The 20114-nt window shown below is 49.5% G+C and overlaps 1 protein-coding gene across 1 annotated transcript in view; it reads left to right on the plus strand.

Annotated features, from left to right (window-relative positions):
* ATP13A3 (ATPase 13A3) overlaps nucleotides 1–20114 on the plus strand; it is a 201444-nt gene that overhangs the window by 112585 nt on the left and 68745 nt on the right. Inside the window, exons 16-17 of the mRNA XM_040428333.1 lie at nucleotides 3227–3343; nucleotides 4890–4907. Coding sequence (XP_040284267.1) covers nucleotides 3227–3343; nucleotides 4890–4907 — 135 coding nt within the window. The remainder of the gene's footprint in view (nucleotides 1–3226; nucleotides 3344–4889; nucleotides 4908–20114) is intronic.

Here is a 20114-nt window from a genome sequence, read left to right on the forward strand (position 1 = left end):
TCATGTAGAGAAAGTTAATACCAGGCAGTTACTAATGTATTGTGGTTATCCATATTGCCTCCTTTGCTGGCTTCATTCATTTTTCTTTCACATTATACACTGTTCATATTCAGGGGATACAACCACGGCTGCAGCACAGATACAAAGTGGCTAGGAAGGCAGCTGCTGTGTATGTGTGCCTATGCTCTCTCTGTCTTGGTCTGCGCTTTTTCTATAGTGTGAAAGCATGGCCACCACTTTTGGATTGCAGGGTGGTCATAACCCCCTGGAAACAAACAGTGGATGTGATGGAAAATTGAATCCAGCAAGCAAAGCAGGCAATATCGACAATCGCAATACATTAGTAAGTGCCTCGTATTTACTTTGTCTACATGTCCAGTTTGGAGGTAGTTAACCCCTTCCCGCATTTTCACATACATGTAGTCAGCGCTGACCACGACACATGCAGGGTTTACAGAGATAGTGGGCTCCCTTTAACTCCATTGGCTAACCGCGCTGCGCTGGCATGGGGGCCGATGGTTGCCATGGCAGCCCTGTGGCCTTCCACAGACATCGGAGCTTGCCAGCTACGGAAGCCCAGGAGATCCAGCCTGAGGGCTGGGTCTTTAGGCAACTGTCAGCTTCTTAGGGTCCATTCACACATCCGTTGTTTCTTTCCTGATCTGTTCCGTTTTTTGCTGAACAGATCTGGATCCATTCATTTTCAATGGGTCCTGAAAAAAAATCAGACATTGAGCTGTCCGTTTTTTTTCAGGACCCATTGAAAATGAATGGGTTCAGATCTGTTCAGCAAAAAACGGAACAGATCAGGAAAGAAACAACGGACGTGTGAATAAGGCCTTACTGTGTAAGACACTGACAGTTCAATTTAGTACAATACAGAATGTATTGTACTGAATTGAAACAGGGCTCAAACCCTAAAAAGGTGAAGTCCCACAATGGGACAAATATAAAAAGTAAAAAAAAAATAATAATTAAAAGCGTCCTTTTCCCAATATAAAGTAAAAAAAAATAGGGAAAATAAGAAAAGTAGACATATTAGGTATTGCCGCGTCCATAACAACCTGCCCTATAAAAATACCACATGACCTAACTCCTCGGGTGAACACCGTAAAAAAATAAAAAACATTTTTTTGTCACATTACATCACAAAAAGTGTAATACCAAGCGAACAGAAAGTCATACGCAACCTAAAATTATACCATACAAACCGTCATCTCATCCCGCAAAAAATAGATCCTACCTAGGACAATCGCCCAAAAAACAAAAAAACTTTGGCTCTCAGAATATGGAGACACAAACAATTTTTTTTTTTCAAAAATGCTTTATTATGTAAAATATTTTTTGTTACCTTGCCTCACAAAAAGTGTAATATAGAGCAACCAAAAATCATATGTACCCTAAAATAGTACCAACAAAACTGCCACCTTATCCCGTAGTTTCCAAAATGGGGTAATTTTGGGGGAGTTTCTACTCTAGGGGTGCATCAGGGGGTATTCAAATGTGACATGGCAACTTAAAATTATCCCAGTGAAATCTGCTCTCCAATAACCATATGGCATTCCTTTCCTTCCGCGCCCTGCCGTGTGCCCGTACAGCAGTTTACGATCACAAATGGGGTGTTTCTGTAAGCTACAGAATCAGGGTAATAAATATTGAGTTTTGTTTGGCTGTTAACCCTTGCTTTGTTAGCAGAAAAAAATGGATTAAAATGTAAAATCTGCCAAAAAAAGTGAAATTTTGAAATTTCATTCCCATTTTCCTTTAATTCTCGGGTTAACGTTTGTAAAATTCGTTTTGAATAGCTTGAGGGGTGTAGTTTCTAAAATGGGGTGATTTATGGGTGGTTTCTAATATGTAAGCCCCAGAAAGTGACTTCATAACTGAATCGGTCCTGAAAAATTTTCAGATTTGCTTCTAAACTTCTAAGCCTTCTAACGTCCCAAAAAAATAAAATGTCATTTTCAAAATGATCCAAACATGAAGTAGACATATGGGGAATGTAAAGTAATAACTATTTTTGGAGTTATTACAATTTATTATAAGAGTAGAGAAATAGAAATTTGCTAATTTTTCCAAATGTTTTTTTTATTAATAAAAATGAAATATTTTGACTGAATTTTACTACTGTCATGAAGTACAATATGTGATGAGAAAACAATCTTAGAATGGCCTGGATAAGTAAAAGCGTTTTAAAGTTATTTCCACATAAATTGACACTGGTCAGATTTGCAAAATTAGGCTGTGTTCAGAAGGTGAAAAATGGCTGTGTCCTGAAGGGGTTAAAGGGATTATCCAACCCCTATAATTACCCCCCTAATGTCCAGGCCCCTCAGATAGGTTATACTTATCCCGCTCCCCGGCACCCACATCGCCCAATTGTGGGTGACGCTAGGGAGGCTTGTCTGTCGCGGCCTGCAATTGGCTGCTCCCCCCCATCACATCCTAACATCCTCAGTTGCTGGATGTTTTGATTAGTGTGACTGTTGTGCAGGTATCAGGAGCGAAGCGGGTGCTACGTAAGTATAACCTATCTAAGGGGCCTGAGCATTAGGGGGTTCATTATAACTATGTCTCTGGAGAGTGCTAAAAAGAATTTTTTTTCACTGAGTGCGGTCCGCACTTTCCACGGACAACACACATACCCATCACTTTTGTTTTTTACTCACTATGGGTCAGAGACATGCACTACTTTGGTCCGTGATGTGGACAATACATGTTCAATGAAGTCTATGGGTACATGAACAATCACTGACACAACACTGATAGTATCCTTGTTTGTCCTGTTTTTCACTGACTACTGGTAGGAGATTCTCTGGAAATAAATTTTCAGCCAAGCAGAGTTGGTAGAGTACGGATAACACACGGACCAAACACAGATCCTTCTTGGACATGTTCAATGATAAAACACAGATGGATCCACTAGCTGACACACAAATCCATGAAGAGTGTGTGTTTTGTCCCTATGCCTGTTTTTTTTGCCGTTCATGCGTCACCCTGCTGCTTAGTGGTCAGTGAAAAATGGTTCCATTCGTGTTGTGACAGTGATTTTCATGGACCCATAGACTTGAATCAGCTTGTGTGGTCCGCAAACGCATTTACATCAATGGGTACGTGTGCTGTCTGCAGAAAATCTGTGAAGAATGGAAATGTGAACGAGGCCTTACATGTTTGTCAATGCAATCACTGAACACGAACATGTCAGTGACCTGTGTTTTATGCTTAGATTCTGGAAGAAGCCACAGAAGAAGAGACTGCACTTCATAACAAAATAATGCCAACCGTTGTTAAACCTCCAAAACAACCCACCTCTGAGCATAAGCCTGCTGACGGCGAAGAAATGGTAGGGGCATTTATCTTGTTCCTGAGGGTATCTAATCATTAGTTTGGGAGGTTCACGTGCTGTAAGTTTTCTCTGCAGTGATATCCTGAATATATTCTTAGTCATATTGCAGGTCTGACATGTATTTTACTGAAGATGCATTGCAGGAAACAGAGGTGTAGGGTCCTCTTACTTGGGCTGATGGTCAGCCAATTTTCGGAAATGCTCATTCCAGATAATTGGTCTGTGCAAATGTGCTGCCAGTCACCTGTTAAATGAGGAAATACTCGGTTATCCTGTAATGGCATCGTTCATTTGGCACCCAAAATCCTTGTTTGTCAGCAGCACTGTGTACCCGGGCATGGGCTGCCGATAATGAAACGATAAGGGGACGAACAATCGTAATACTACTTGTTCACCCGCCATTCAGCAGTGATCATTGTATGTCAATACTGCTAATGCGCAGGCAATGATCGGAAATGAGTATTAGCAGTGAACGTTTAACTATTGGCACATGTAAAAAGGCCCTTCCACTCTGATTCCTGCTGCAAATATGTAGTTTGAAGTGAAGCGGATCTGCACAAGGATTCACCTCATTCAGTGGAGCTAATCCCTCTGGTTATTCCACTGAATAGCAGCAGCCCACCTATCAGAAAAGGGGTCACTATCAGAACAATAAAGTAATTTCAAGTGCATAAAAAGAACTCAAACTACCTATATAGGATACCTAAAGTACACTGCAAACACAAGTATAAATTATACCAATTTCTATCTTTATTGGATGATAAAATACATAATAAGGGAGCATTCACACGAACACGAAGTGTTTTGCAGTCAGCAAATTGCAGATCCGCAAAACACGGATACCGGCCGTGTGCGTTCTGCATTTTGCAGACCGCACATGGCCCGAGCTATATAGAGAAGGCCTATTGTCCACAACAGCGGACAAGAATAGGACATGCTCCATATTTTTTGCAGGGCCGCGGAACGGAAGTGCGGAAGCATCTTTTGCAGCCCCATTGAAATAAATGAGTCCGCATTTGCACAACCATTTATACGGTCGTGATCCATTTAAAAAGTACATGAAAAAGCACTGACAAACAAAAGCCACAAAAAGGTGCCTAATTCGGGTCCGTTGTAATTATACATGAGACTACTAAGAAGGGGATGTATGTGCATAACGATAATATCATACCATATCATACCATATGGCGCAACCCCTAAAGCTTAAAAGAATCAGTACAAGTGAAACGTGTAAAATACAGACCCGGATGACTGCACCTCCAAAAAGAACACCCCGACACGTGTTTCACGTCAGCTTCCGCAGCACATATTTGTTTGCAGTGTGCTTTAGGTATTCTATATGGGTGTTTTTATCCACTGAATAGTAGCATGCTACTTGCTCTTGAAGATATGCAAGATGCAGAACACCCAATAGCATATATAGGATGTGTATTGTTCCTCCTGGGTTCTTCCATCTTAACACAATGACTGAAATCTGCTTATGAACAAATTTGTTGTATTTTTTTTTTCACATCTCACAATTTTTTTTAAATTTTTTTTTTAGGAACTGTTTGAATTGCAGGTAAGAAGTCTTTTTACTCTTTGATATTAAATGGTGATTTCTGACGTCATTTTGATGGAAGCAAACCTAATGCAAGTGTCAACTGATTGGCCCAGTCTTCTCTTATTCATCATTTTCATTTGGTTAAGGCCTCATGCACTTAACAGTTTTCTTTGCTAGAAATAACTAGGACAAGAATAGTACAAGTTCTGTAATTTGTGCAAAAAACATATGGATGTGGACAGCACATGGATGACATGAGTATACTGCCCCTTTTATTTTTATTTTTTTTGCAAATTACGGTTGTGTGCAGTGGTGGAAGCGAATAGTTTTCTTTAAGCAACTTTCAAAATTTGGTCTGTCTTATTGATGCTACTTGGAAATAATATCTGTTCAGATGGTTTAGATCCAAATAGCCTCAACACCTTGCCTTTCTAAAGGCCTCCATAAATTTTAGTCTAAGGCTACTTTCACATATGCGTTTGGTGCGGATCCGTCTTGTATCTGCACAGACAGATCCGCACCGATAATGCAAACGCTTGTATCCGTTCAGAACGGATCAGTTTGCATTATCATGAACAAAGTCAAAACGGATCCGTCCTGAACACCATTGAAAGTCAATGGGGGACGGATCTTTTTTCAATTGCACCATATTGTCTCAGTGAAAACGGATCCGTCCCCATTGACTTACATTGTCAGTCAGGACTGATCCGTTTGGCTCCGCATCGTCAGGCGGACATCAAAACGCTGCAAGCAGCGTTTTGGTGTCCGCCTCCAGAGCAGAATGGAGACGGAACGGAGGCAAACTGATGCATTCTGAGCGGATCCTTAACCATTCAGAATGCATTGGGGCTTAACTGATCCGATTTGGGCCGCTTGTGAGAGCCCTGAAACGGATCTCACAACCGGACCCAGAAACGGCAGTGTGAAAGTAGCCTAAAGTTGTTTGAAAACAGATGATTTCAGCCAAAATGAATGTTCATCGGTTGAAATTTAACAACGTTTATTTCTCGCCCATATTCCTTGGGGGACACAGGAAACCATGGGTATAGCTCTGCTCCCTAGGAGGCGTGACACTAAGTGAAAGCTGTAAGCCCCTCCTCCATCAGCTATACCCTTCAGCCTGGAGAGAGAGACTACCAGTTTTTGCTTAGTGTCCAAGGAGGCAAGACACTCCCTGCTTAGGCAGGGTTGTTTTCCTATAATTTTTTATTTTTGCGTTATTTGTTGTTTTTAATTCGGTTTTTTTCTACTTACAGGGACAACAGAGGCGCACTAGACCCCTCTGTTTTCTCCCGGGGTTGAGTCGCGCCTGTGCCGGTAATACCGCACTGCCGCCTCCCCCACAGAAGACAAGGTGGACCAGGGCAGCCTCGCTCCCCTGCGTCCCGCCAGCTCAAGGGTCGCCCGCACGCCAAGTCCCTCCCCCGGCTTCCTGCCACTGCGGTGCCAGTGGCTGAAGGGGCGACCCTGCTGGATGGATTGAGGGCGAAGACAGCGTATGGTGAGAGTGGCTGCTCCAGCCTCCCCTTCCCTCCCTCCCACCGCTGCTACATCTCTCCGTGGTGTCCATCAACCCCCCCCCCCCTCCCCCATGGGCATATCGGGGCCGGCAACTTTACCGGCCATCATTTGGGGGGGACTTCGTTCTGGTGTTGCAGACCCAGGACAAGGTGGTTCTTAGGGGGGTGATTACCACTTCAACGGCAGGGCAGTCAGGGGGACGGCTGTATGAGGAGTCGTCACATTCAGGCGAGGGGCCGCTTACTTGGCGCGAACGGCACCTTTTCATGGCCGGCACTTCATCTACCTAGGGGGTTAAATCATTTTGCCGCGCGCGCGCGCGGCTCTGCTTCTCCTTCAGCGCGGCAAGGGGGGGGGGCGGAGCTTCCTACATGCGCTCCGCTACTTCCTGGTTCGTCGGGCTCCACATCTCAGGTGCTGCGTGGAACTCTCTCTGCCGTCCGATCCTGAAGCTATTCACCTCCGTGCCTGCCGCCTCTCCTCCACAGCCTCCCTTCAGTCTGCTGCCCTTGCTGTCTGCCGCTTGCATCATCTGGGTCTGGTAGGACTGTTAACCCCCTCCGTGCCACCAGTACTGTTACTTGGGTGTGATCCCCGTTTTTTCACCTGGGGTCTCCCACTTTAAGTGCAACTTTTTTTCCACCATGTCAGACCCTTCTGCAGCTGCCAAGCCTTGGTACCATGCCTGTACCGCTTGTAGGGAAGCCTTTCCCCGGGGGCAGTCTGATCCGCACTGTCCTGCATGCCGAGCTCCACCGCAGCCTCAGTCGCCCGCTGTGTCGCTCCCTGCTTCCTCTGACCCGCCTGACTGGGCTAGATCCCTGTCCCAGGCCGTGGAAAGCCTCACTCATGTCGTGGGCCGCCTAATAGACAGGCCGCCTACCCCGCAGGACGCCACTCTTACTGTCGCGCCCTCCGGGTCCATCGCTTCTGCTGCTGCGGCGGGTTCACCCTCCCTTAGTGACCCTTCCCGAGCTAGGCACTCTCAGAAGCGTTTTAGAGTAGAGCGAGCCTCCTCCTCGGATGCCTCCCTCTCCCCGCCACGCGTGCGCACTCAGACGGGCCTCTCCTCTCCAAAGGATTCGCTCTCTGAAGGTGAATTGGCGGTTTCAGATTTGGAAATGGACTCGGCCCTGCCGTCCAAACTAGCCTCAGCGATGGGTCAACTCATCTCTGATATTCGTGACACCTTTAAGGTGCAAGATGACCCCCCTAGCTCTGACGCAGCTAGCGTCTCCTTTATCAGACCCAGGCAGGCCTCAAAAGTTTTTCCAATCCACTCTGATTTCTCCTCCGTGGTGTCTAAGGCTTGGGCTCGCCCGGACGCCCGTTTTGTCAACCCCAAGAAGCTGGACATTTGCTATCCTTTTCCGGCCGATGTCGTGGCCACCTGGTCGTCCCCACCCAAGGTGGACCCCCCTGTGGCCCGTTTGTCAAAGAACACGGCCATCCCTGTTCCCGACGGGTCCTCTCTTCAGTCAGCGGAGGACCGTCGCATGGAGACCCTTTCCAAGGGCATTTTTGCTGCCTCCGGTTCTGCCCTCAGACCGGTTTTTGCCTCTGCTTGGGCAGGTAAAGCAATTTCTGCTTGGGGTGCGCAGCTGGAGCAGGAGTTGGACTCGGACGTCCCCATCCAGGACCTACGTTCCTTGGCCCAGCTTATTATTCGGGCCGGGAATTTTGTTTGTGAGGCCTCCCTTGATGCGGGAGCCCTTATTGCACGCTCCTCCGCCCTGGCGGTTTCCGTCAGGAGGGAGCTCTGGCTGAAGGTTTGGAAAGCGGACGCTGCCTCCAAACGTTCCTTGGCGGGGCTACCGTTTGCGGGTTCCCGCCTTTTCGGGGTCCGCCTAGACGAGCTTATTTCGGAGGCCACGGGTGGTAAAAGCACCCATCTTCCTCAACCCCAAGCCAGGGGCGCCCCCCGCGGACGCCCCGGTGCGTCTCGTTTTCGGTCCTCCAGCAGGAACTCTGGGGCTCCCCCCGCAGCTGCCGCTTCGGCCCCTCCCCAGGATAAGCGTAGGAAGCCGTTTTTTCGGGCGCAGCCCTCCTGGCGCAGGCCGCAGGCTGCCCGCACACCCGCAGCAAAGCAGTCCTCTGCCTGAAGGCGCGCCCCCACCCACCCGGGTGGGGGGCCGGCTCCTCCTTTTCAGGGACGTCTGGATGGCTCACGTCTCCGACGCCTGGGCTCTCGAAATTGTGTCCTCCGGATACAAAATCGAATTCGCGTCCTTCCCTCCAGATCGGTTCTTTCGCTCCCGCCCGCCGCGGGACCCGAAAAGCGCGGCTGCGTTCTCTGCGGCTGTTCAAGCCTTACTGGACAGAGGGGTGATTACCCCCGTTCCTCTAGAGGAAAGGTTCCAAGGGTTCTATTCGAACCTCTTTGTAGTTCCCAAGAAGGGAGGTTCGGTGCGGCCCATTTTGGACCTCAAAAAGCTCAACCGTTTTCTCCTCCTTCGACGGTTTCGGATGGAGTCCCTCCGTTCCGCGGTGGCTTCCCTGGAGCGGGGAGACTTCATGTCTTCCATCGATATACAGGATGCCTACCTCCATGTTCCGGTAGCCCGGTGTCACCATCGCTTCCTCCGATTCGCCGTGGGGGACCTCCACTTCCAATTTGTCGCCCTTCCCTTTGGGCTGGCAACAGCCCCCCGGGTGTTCACCAAGGTCCTGGCCCCGGTTTTGGCCTTACTCCGTTCCAGGGGTGTTTTTCTGCTACCGTACTTGGACGATATCCTCATCAAGGCTCCGTCCCTTTCTCAAGCGGTTGCCAGCGTGGATCTCACTCTAGAGACTCTGGCGAGGTTCGGTTGGGTCATCAACTTCCCCAAGTCCTCCCTTCCCCCCTCCAGACAACTGGTCTTCCTGGGAATGCTTTTAGACACGGGAGCGGCGGAGGTACGTCTTCCCTCGGAAAAACGATTGACCCTCCGCCGGGCGATTCGGGGTCTCCTTCTCCACCGTCGACCGTCCTTCCGCTTCTGCATGCGGGTCTTGGGTCAGATGGTTGCCTGCTTCGAGGCGATCCCATTTGCGCAGTTTCACTCCCGCCCTCTCCAACGGGCGATCCTCTCCTCCTGGGACAAATCGCCGCAGTCTCTGGATCATCCCTTCCATCTATCGCCTCCGGTGCGGTCATCTCTCCGCTGGTGGTTACAGTCCCCTCTTCTGGGCAGGTCCTTTCTGCCGCTCAACTGGTTGGTGGTTACAACCGATGCCAGTCTCTTGGGCTGGGGAGGCGTGTTTCCTCCCCGATCCGTCCAGGGCATTTGGTCTCCATCGGAGTCCAAACTCTCGATCAATGTCCTGGAGCTGAGAGCGGCCCTTCTGTCTCTGCGACACTGGACCCATCTGCTGAAGGGTCATCCAGTTCGTGTGCAATCGGACAACGCCACGGCCGTGGCATACATAAACCACCAGGGGGGCACTCGCAGCGCTGCAGCGATGCGGGAGGTCACCAGCATTCTCCGTTGGGCGGAAGCCCACGTCCCGGCTCTATCGGCAATTTTTATTCCAGGGGTGGACAATTGGGCGGCGGACTTCCTCAGTCGCACCACTGTCGACCCCGGCGAGTGGTCTCTTCACCCGGAGGTATTCGAGGCCATTTGCCTTCGTTGGGGCATGCCGGACGTGGACCTCATGGCCTCCAAGTTCAATCACAAGGTCCCCGCCTATCTGTCCAGGGCCAGGGATCCGGGAGCTTGCGGAGCCGACGCCCTCGTTCGTCCTTGGCGAGGCTTCGCGCGTCCGTACATATTCCCTCCCATCCCACTCCTGCCCAAAGTCCTTCGGAAGATCGCGGCGGAGGGCGTCTCGGTGATTCTGGTCGCTCCGGACTGGCCCCGCCGGTCTTGGTATGCCGACCTCATGCTGCTCCTGGCAGACGCGCCCTGGCCGCTGCCCGCCAGGGAAGATCTTCTCTCTCAGGGACCGATCTTCCACCCGCGTTTAAGGTCCCTACGTTTGACGGCGTGGTTGTTGAGACCACCGTCTTGACACGTAGGGGTTTTTCTGCGGACGTCGTCCGCACCATGATCCGTGCCCGCAAGCCGTCCTCTTCTAGGATCTATTATAGGACCTGGAGGACCTATTTGGGGTTCTGTGCCGATCTGGGGATTCCTCCGCTCCGCTTTTTTCTCCCCACTGTTTTGTCCTTCCTGCAGAGCGGACTCGCCCATGGTCTGGGTCTTAGTTCTTTGAAGGGTCAGGTGTCTGCGCTGTCCATTTTGTTTCAGCGCCCACTGGCCCCCCTTGGTCCTGTCAAGACCTTCCTTCAGGGCGTGGCTCACGCGGTTCCCCCGTACCGCCCTCCGGTACCGCCCTGGGACCTGAACCTGGTTCTCTCAGCGCTCCAGGCTTCTCCTTTCGAGCCTCTGCGGACGGTTTCCTTGCGACTTCTGTCCTGCAAGGTTATTTTCCTTGTGGCCGTCACCTCTCTTCGGAGGGTGTCCGAATTGGCTGCACTCTCCTGTCTGGAACCTTTCCTAGTGTTCCACCAGGACAAGGTGGTCCTTCGTCCGGTCCCTTCCTTCCTTCCTAAGGTGGTCTCCGCCTTTCATCTGAACGAGGACATCGTTCTCCCCTCTTTGTGTCCTTCCCCTTCCCACCCCCGGGAGAGGGAGCTTCATCGCCTGGACGTTGTCAGGGCGCTCAAGGTTTACCTGGAGGTGACCAGCTCTTTCAGGCGTACTGACTCGCTCTTTGTGGTTCCGGAGGGGTCGCACAGAGGGATGGCGGCGTCCAAAGTTTCTATCGCCCGTTTGGTCAAGATGGCTGTTACTGAGGCTTATCTCGCCAAGGGCAAGGTTCCGCCCCTTGGTGTTACCGCTCACTCCACTAGAGCGATCGGAGCTTCCTGGGCTCAGAGGAATCGGGCTTCTACGGAGCAGATTTGCAAGGCGGCCACGTGGTCCTCCTTGCACACTTTCACCAAGTTCTACAGGGTGCATACTCATGCGTCGGCTGACGCTGCTTTAGGCCGTCTGGTGTTGCAGGCGGCAGTTGATTGATGCCTCTGGTGTTGGTCTAGTTGTTCTGGTCCCTCCCTTCTGGGACTGCTCTGGAACGTCCCATGGTTTCCTGTGTCCCCCAAGGAATATGGGCGAGAAAAGGAGACTTTTGTATTACTTACCAGTAAAGTCTCTTTCTCGCTCTTCCTTGGGGGACACAGCACCCACCCTTCATTTGGGTTTACAGTTGTGGTTCCGGCTTGGTTGCCCCCGTTGGGGCTTGACAGTTCTTTTTTTCCGGTTGGTGGTTATCTTTCACTACTTGGACACGCAACTGGTAGTCTCTCTCTCCAGGCTGAAGGGTATAGCTGATGGAGGAGGGGCTTACAGCTTTCACTTAGTGTCACGCCTCCTAGGGAGCAGAGCTATACCCATGGTTTCCTGTGTCCCCCAAGGAAGAGCGAGAAAGAGACTTTACTGGTAAGTAATACAAAAGTCTCCTTTTTAGCCAACAGATGGCAGACCATTATCGTTTGAGGGCTCATTCAGACGGCCGTATGCTGTCTGCAAAAATGCGGATCCTTTTTTTTGCGGAGAGTTCAGCATGTCTGCAAAATAACGCATTGCATTCAGTTTTTTTGCTGATCCATAGACTTCAATAGAGCCATGTCCTGATTTAACATGTCCTATACTTGTCAGTGAAATTTTTTTTTTGCTGAGCTGTGCAATGGAAGAAAAGTTCCCCATAGAAATGAATGGGACAACATCTAACCCGCAAAAAAACGGATCAGCATACGGCCGTCGAAATGAACAAATATAAACTAGCAATGCCAACCTTAACCAACAGGTGGCAGTATAATTTCATTTTGTATCCCCAGTTTACGAAAAAGCATTGGTCTAAAATGGTAGAATGTGAAGATTTATTTAATATTTTTGACCACAAACTTGATTCCAGTGCACTGCCTAAATGAATAGGGTTACGTACATAAAAACCAATCTACAAAGGAAGGAGAAAGAGGGTGACACTATTTAAATGTGTTGTGAACACACAGTTTCTAGTATCATAGATGATTTGTATAGTACATTTACTTAGTGCAAGTGATGACCTGTCTAAATAAACTGTCACTCAAAGAAGAATATTGTATGTATAACTAGTAGGGATGAGCGGACCCGTGGATGTTCGGATTCGCTGGGTTCGGCCGAACTTCGGGTCAGAGTTTGGGTTCGGGACCCGAACTTGACTCTAACCCGAACCCAATTGAAGTCAATGGGGACCTGAACTTGGCTGTAAAATAGTCGTAGTAAGGAATAGAAGGCTGCAAAATGGGGGTAAGAGCAGGATAGTTGCCCTGCAAACAAATGTGCATAGGGAAATTACTTAAAATAACATAGAAAATAAAAAAATTAAAAATAATCTTGAACTAGGAGGCGGAGGTCAAAGTGGAGTAGAAGGTTGAGGAGGCGGTGGACGTGTCGGTGTAGGTGGAAGCGGCGGTGGAGGAGGTGGCCAACACTTTTTTTTTTTTTTTTTTTTTTTTTTATAAGTTTGGGAAGACCCCAAAACATTAGGAAATGGAAAAGAGAATGCAAAGAGAGAGTGCGCTGGAGTATAACAATAGCTGGGTGCGGCCAGTATACTTGTCTACTCAGCACAAGGTACAGACATTGGCTGTGGACATGCGGCTGCGCTCGTTTGTGATTAGACCCCCCCCCCCCTTACCCCCCAGACGTGCTAAACACACGTTTGGACAATACACTGTCCGCAGGGCAGGCCAGCACCTCAAAGGTGTAAAGGGCAAGCTCAGGCCATGTGCTTAATTTGGAGACCCATCAGTCAGTACGTGAAGGCGTGTGCACACATACTGCTCCACCATGTTGCTGAAATGCTGCCTCCTGCTAAGACGTTCTGTATCAGCTGGTAGTGCTGGTTGTGGCGTGCTGACAAAGCTTTTTCACATTTCGGCCATGCTAACTCTCCCTTCTGAGCTGCTGGCGGTGCCCCAGCTGCGTGGGTGACATCTTCCATCTCCTCTGCCTTCGCCTTGTGCTTCCACTGAACCCCTGCTGTCAGGTGGGAATGCTATCAGCAGCGCGTCTACCAGCATGCGCTTGTATTCGCGCATCTTCCGATCACGCTCCAGTGACATTATTAAGCACCGCACCTTGTCCTTGTAGCGGGGATCCAGCAGGGTGGCCATCCAGTAATCAGCACTAGTTAGATTGTGGGCAACTCGGCGGTGATTGGGCACACACTGCAGCATGTAGTCGCTCGTGTGCCAGGCTGCCCAAAGGCAACAATAAGCTGTCCTCTGTGGGAGGTGTATCGTCTGTGTCCTCTGTATCCCCCCAGCCACGCTCCATTGATGCCCATAAGCTGCTTTGGGTGCCACCCTGCTGTGAACACTGTTCCTCCTCCTCATCCTTTAGAACTGTGCCCTGGCTGGACAGTTGTGTACCTGACCTCTGTTGGTACAGGAACCCACCCTCCGAGCCACTTGTGAAAGACTGGCCTGATAACCATGGAAATGATCCCTCTTCTTCCTCCTGTGCCACATCCTCTTCCATCATCGCCCGAGGCGTTTTTCAAGGAGACATAGAAGTGGGATAATAACGCTGAGGACTGCGTCATCGGCACTCGCCATGTTGGTGGAGTACTCGAAACAGCGCAACACGGCACACACGTCCTGCATGGAGGCCCACTTGGTGGTGATGAAGTGGTGCTGTTCCACAGAGCGACTCACCCGTGCGTGCTGCAGCAGAAACTCCGCTATCGCCTGCTCGCAGTCTCTTCAGCATGTGCAAGGTGGATTTCCACCTTGTGGGTACGTCACATAGGATGCGCTGAGCTGGAAGGCCGAAGTTACGCTGCAGCGCTGACAGGCGAGCAGCAGCAGGGTGAGAACGCCGAAAGCACACACAGATGGCCCGCACTTTCTACAGCAGCTCTGACATATCGAGGTAATTTTTCAGGAACATCTGCACCACCAAATTCAGCACATGTGCCAGGCAAGGGATGTGTGTCAAACCGACTAGCCCCAGAGCTGCTACGAGATTTCGCCCATTATTGCACACCACCAGGCCAGGCTTAAGGCTCAGCGGCACCAACCACTCATCGGTCTGTTGTTTCATGCCCGTCCAAAGCTCCTGCGCAGTGTGGGTCCCCCCCCCCCGTCCCCCCCCCCCCCAAACAGATGAGTATCAAAACAGCCTGCTGTCGTTTCCCCATGACTGTGCTGAAGTTGGTGGTGAAGGTGTTACGCTGACCGGATGAGGAGGAAGCGGAGGAGGCAGCAGGAGGCAACGAGAAATGTCCTGCAATCTTCGGTGGCGGTAGGACATGCGCCAAACTGCTATCCGCCTCAGGCCCAGTGCCACTGCATTTACCCAGTTTGCAGTTAGGGAGATATAATGTCACTGCCTGTCCTTACTGGTCTACATATCGGTAGTTATGTGGACCTTTCCACAGATGGTGCTGCGCAGTGCACACCTGATTTTGTCCTGTGGGACAGCCACCGCCATAAGGTTTTTAAAAGTCTCCGTTTCCACCAGACAGAATGACAGCATTTCAAAGGCCAGGAATTTTGAAATGCTGGCATTCAGGGCCAGGGATCGTGGGTGGGTAGGGGAGTACTTCCTCTTTCTCTCCAGTGTTTGGAGGAGGGACAGCTGAATGCTTCCATGGGACAGTGTGGACATGCTGGGTGATAGTGGTGGTGGAGGTGGTGGTGTTGCTGCCACACCCTCTGTTTGCGTGGTGGGCAGATGCCACCGTCTCACTCAAGAGGGGGAGAAAGAGGTGCACTCAATCTCTTCCACTTCTGGGGCAGGGCTAGGTGGATGGCCCACGGAAACCCTGCTAGCAGAGTCATCAAAAAGAATAAGAGACTGCTGCATGACTTGGGGCTCAGACTGCTTGGCTAATTTGCAAGGGGGTGAGGTGAAAGACTGATGCCCATGGGCTGAAGGTGCCCACTCTGCGGTTTCAGCAGGGGACCGGGTGGGAGACTATGTGAAGGAACTGGAGGCACTGTCGGCCACCCAATCTACTACGGCCTCTACTTGTTCTGGCCTCACCATTCGTACACCGCTATTCGGGCCTACAAAATAATGCTGAACCTCCTGTCACCTACGTGCACCTGAGGAAGGTGTTTCATTTGGGCTTGTAGCTTGCACAGATCGACCACGTCCTCTCCCTGCAACAGGAGCTCCAGCAGCCCCACGACCAGGGCCATGTCCCTTATTTGATGCTCTCCTCATTCTTTGAGGTCACCAACTGAATTAACAGACAAATTAACTATATTAATTTCTGTGTCACGTATGCAGTGCAGGTGTACCTCACACCAAAAATGGGAATATGTCACCCACCGAACTAACAGATGGATTAACTACATTAATCTCCCTGTCACATATGCAGTGCACGTGTATCTCTCACACCAAAAATGGGTATATGTCACCGGCCGAACTAAGTCAAATTAACTATTAATTTCCCTGTCACTGGTACAAAAATGGTGCATTGCACTCACAAAAAATCACTATAGGTCACCCACAGAATTAACAGCCAGATTAATTATTATATTTCTGTGTCAGGGGTACAAAGATGGTGCATTGCACCCACAAAAAAATCTTTATAGGTCACCCACAAAACAAATGGCCAGATTCCTAACACTCTCCCTCGCTTCAGCTGCCTGCTTCCTGTCCCTGCATTACTCAGAGCTGATGGGCAGTGCTACACTGATCCAGCTTGTATAGAGGCTGGGTCACATGATGCATTAGCCAATCACAGCAATGCCATTACTAGGCATGGCTGTGATGGCTTCTAAGTGCCCACAGCTTAAAAGCTTGTTGAATGGCTGCCCTGCAGCCTTTCAAAAGCTTTATTAAATGCCCGAACACCAAACTGGAACCCAAATTTTTTCCAGCAAAGTTGGGGTTTGGGTCCAGGCACCCGAACTCGCAAAGCTCGGTACGGACCCGAACTTTACAGTTCAGGTTCACTCAACACTAATAACTAGCTTAAAGAGGTTCTCCAGAAATTAAGTTAATGAAAATACTTAAACATTACTTTTATTTTAAATATATTCCCAAATACTTCTCATTAGTTACAATGGATTGTTTTTTCTGGGGACCAATCATCAGGGGAAATAAAATTTCCGCCGTCCTATTAGTACGAACAGAACCTGTCCTAATCACATAGCAGCACAAGTTACTGCACAACACTGAGCTGAAGAGCTTGTCAGGGATTATGGTCCTGAATACAGTTAAATATGATCCGTCCTCTCTGTACTTCATGTCTCCTCATGAACTCCATTCCTTCAGAGGTTCAGCTGAAGTTCTTATCAGCTGTATTCAGGGTCATAAGGATGAAGCACCTCTTTTAGCTCAGTGTTGTAAAATAACTTGTCCGGCTGTGTGATTAGGACAGGTTTTGTGTGTACTAATTGGACGGCAGCCATTTTCTCTTGATTACTCCCCAGACAAAACGAGCCATTATAACTAAGGAAATTTATTTAGGAATATATTTATTATAAATTAATATTTTATTTATTTATTTATTTTTATTACTGGAGAACCACTTTAAGGTGGGTTCTCCAAGTAACACTTGCCTCACGCATTATGGATGTGACAGTAGATCTTGGGGTACAATTACTTGACTGTGTGTATATTGCAGTCCATAAAATGCAGTTCCGCAAAGTACGGATACCGTCCGCGTTACGTTCTATCGTTTGCAGATTGGACATATGAATGCAGAGAGCACATGGAAGTCTTTGTGTGCTTTCCACATTCACATATCCGTTGTGTCCACAGTGTTGTCATTATTCTGTGCAGGTTTTTCTGCTACATGTGAATGGCTAGGAATTCCCCATTCACATACATTGAATGTTGGATGCCAGTGGATTTGAAGATCCACACAGAAGTCCTCATCAAATCCTGAATTTGTGAACACATCCATTATAGTCATGTTTTGGAGGCAGCTCATTAACCACTTATTAAGAAGTTCTTTTGATCCAGTCTCAATTTGCTGTTTTCAACATTAACCTCTTAAGGACACATGATGTACCGGTACGGCATTTTGTCCTGGTACTTAAGGACACATGACGTACCGGTACGTCATGTATAGTTCCGATCACCGGCGGGCGGTGATCGGAACCTGGTGCCTGCTCAAATCATTGAGCAGGCACCTTAACTAGATGCGCAGGGGGGTGCGGTGACCCCCCCTGTCGGCGATCGCAGAAAACCGCAGGTCAATTCAGACCTGTGGTTTTCAGCGTTTCCGGATTTTTCGGGTCTCTGAGGACCTGATAACCCGGAACAGGATGGTGATCGGTGGTGTGATTTTAACCCCACCAATCACCATCCTGCGATCCTGAGAGGTGACATCACCTCTCAGGATCGCCTCTGATTGGTACGTGGACGGGCCGGCGGGAGATTCAAATGTTGCCAGCACTCCTCTCCTCCTCCTTTTGTGTCCGGAGCCCGAGGAGAGAGGAGCGCTGCCTGCACGTTGGTGGGATCTGAGCCAGCATCACCCCATCTGTGCCCCAGCACCCCCCATCTGATAAGCAGGTAGTTAGGGAAAGTATAGGGAAAGGTTGGGCAAAAAAGTTTTATTGCATCACCCTAAGTAGGGTGTCTGGGGTCCACAGCTGTGACCCTAGACCCCCCAGGGGTGCTGCTGCTTGACCCCCCCCCCACAATTTTTTTGGGAGCGCATGCAGTTCTTTACATTTTTCATTTTATTTTGTGTGCGTACGCTGACTGTGGCCCGCACTCTTAGCGTCCGGCCATCGCACACCCCACCGCTGATCAACTTCGGACGGTTGATCAGCGGTTTTGAATTATTTTTTAAACCTTTTTTCACATTTTTTGGCCCTTTTTTTTTTTTTTTTTTTTTTTTTTTTTTTGGTCTTTTTTTTTTTTCTGTTAGTTTTAGGGATAAAGTACGCGAACACCCGTGCCCCCACGCACACCAAATAAAGATTTACACGCACGCACACACGCAAACGCACACTCCCCTATGGCCCGCCGGATGTTCTCGGCCGAGGAGGCATACGCCCAGCTTGCCTGCGAGTCGGAGAGTCTCAGTGAGAACGAGGATGACCCCACTTTCCTGTTGTCATCCGCGTCCTCCTCATCATCTAGCGATGATGATGAGCCCCCAAAGGCGGCGGAGCAAGGGGACCGCAATGTTAGGGACCCTGTGGCCCACCCTAGTACGAGCAGCTCTGGGGCTTGTACTAGTTTTCCGGCCCACCAGTTAAATCCACCGGAGCCCCCTGCCGGTGAACTTGTCTGGTGTACCTCAGAGCGATTTGAGCCCGTGATTCCTGATTTTGAAGGTCAACCAGGAATCCAGATTTCCACTGTGGGCTTCACTGAATGACTTTTTTTGTCATTTTTTCAGTGACCAATTGGTAAATCTAATGGTGGAGCAGACGAACCTGTACGCCCAACAGTTCGTTGCTTAACACCCTGGCCACTTTTTTGGCTAGGCCCGGTGGCTGGACGCCGGTCAGTGCAGCCGAGATGAGGACATTTTGGGGCCTCGTGCTGCATATGGGCCTAGTCAAGAAACCTAGTGTTAGGCATTTCTGGAGTGGGGTCGTCCTCTACCAGACCCCACTTTACAGTACGCCATGACGCGCTCCCGGTTTGAGGCCATCCGGAAATGCCTGCATTATTCAGATAATGCAGCATGTCCCCCCTGAGGAGATCCTGCCTATGACCGTCTGTATAAGATACGACCGGTCATCGATCACTTTGGGGCCAAATTTGTACAGGCCTATGTACCGGTTGATGAGTCTCTCATTGCGTTCAAGGGGAGAATCATTTTCCGCCAGTATGTTCCCTCAAAGCAGGCGAGGTATGGCTTGAAGCTGTACAAACTTTGTGAGAGTACCTCAGGGTACACTTACAAGTTTCGTGTGTACAAGGGGCGAGAGTCCCGTATTCAACCCCCAGAATGTCCCCCCACTCTGGGTGTTAGCGGGAAACTTGTGTGGGACCTTATGCACCCACTTCTAGATAAGGGTTACCACCTTTACGTGGATAACTTTTATACTAGTATCCCCTTGTTCCAGTCCCTCGCCGCCAGATCCACGTCAGATTGTGGGACCGTGCGGAAAAATCAACGCGGCCTCCCTGCCCACCCCCTCCAGGTACCTATCCCCAGGGGTGAGACCCGTGCCCTTACCACTGGAAACTTGTTGCTGGTCAGATATAAGGACAAGAGGGATGTCCTTGCAGTTACCATGAATTGTGGACAGTACATCACCCCTGTCCCTGTGCGAGGTACCGCGGCAACGGTCTTCAAGCACGATTGTATCGTCGACTACAATCGGTATATGGGAGGAGTTGATCTCTCTGATCAAGTCCTCAAGCCATATAACGCCATGCGCAAAACCCGGGCATGGTACAAAAAAGTTGCGGTCTACTTGGTGCAGGTTGCCATATACAACTCTTTTGTGCTGTCCCGGAGCGCTGGCAACACAGGGACATTCCTTCAGTTCTATGAGGCAGTCCTCAAGGCCCTGATCTTTTCGGACCGGGAAAGAGCAGGCCGGAGTACCCCGGGAACTTTCCAGGTGTGGTCCCCCATACTGGAAAGAAGGGACGAACCCAAAAAAGTGCAGAGTGTGTCACAGGAGAGGGATATGGAAGGACACCACTACTCAATGTGACAAGTGCCTCGATCATCCGGGCCTCTGCATTATTACTTCAGGGAGTACCACATTTCCATGGAGTACTAAATTTATATCCC

Source organism: Bufo bufo, chromosome 4 (assembly GCF_905171765.1).
Source record: "Bufo bufo chromosome 4, aBufBuf1.1, whole genome shotgun sequence".
NCBI lineage: Eukaryota > Metazoa > Chordata > Amphibia > Anura > Bufonidae > Bufo > Bufo bufo.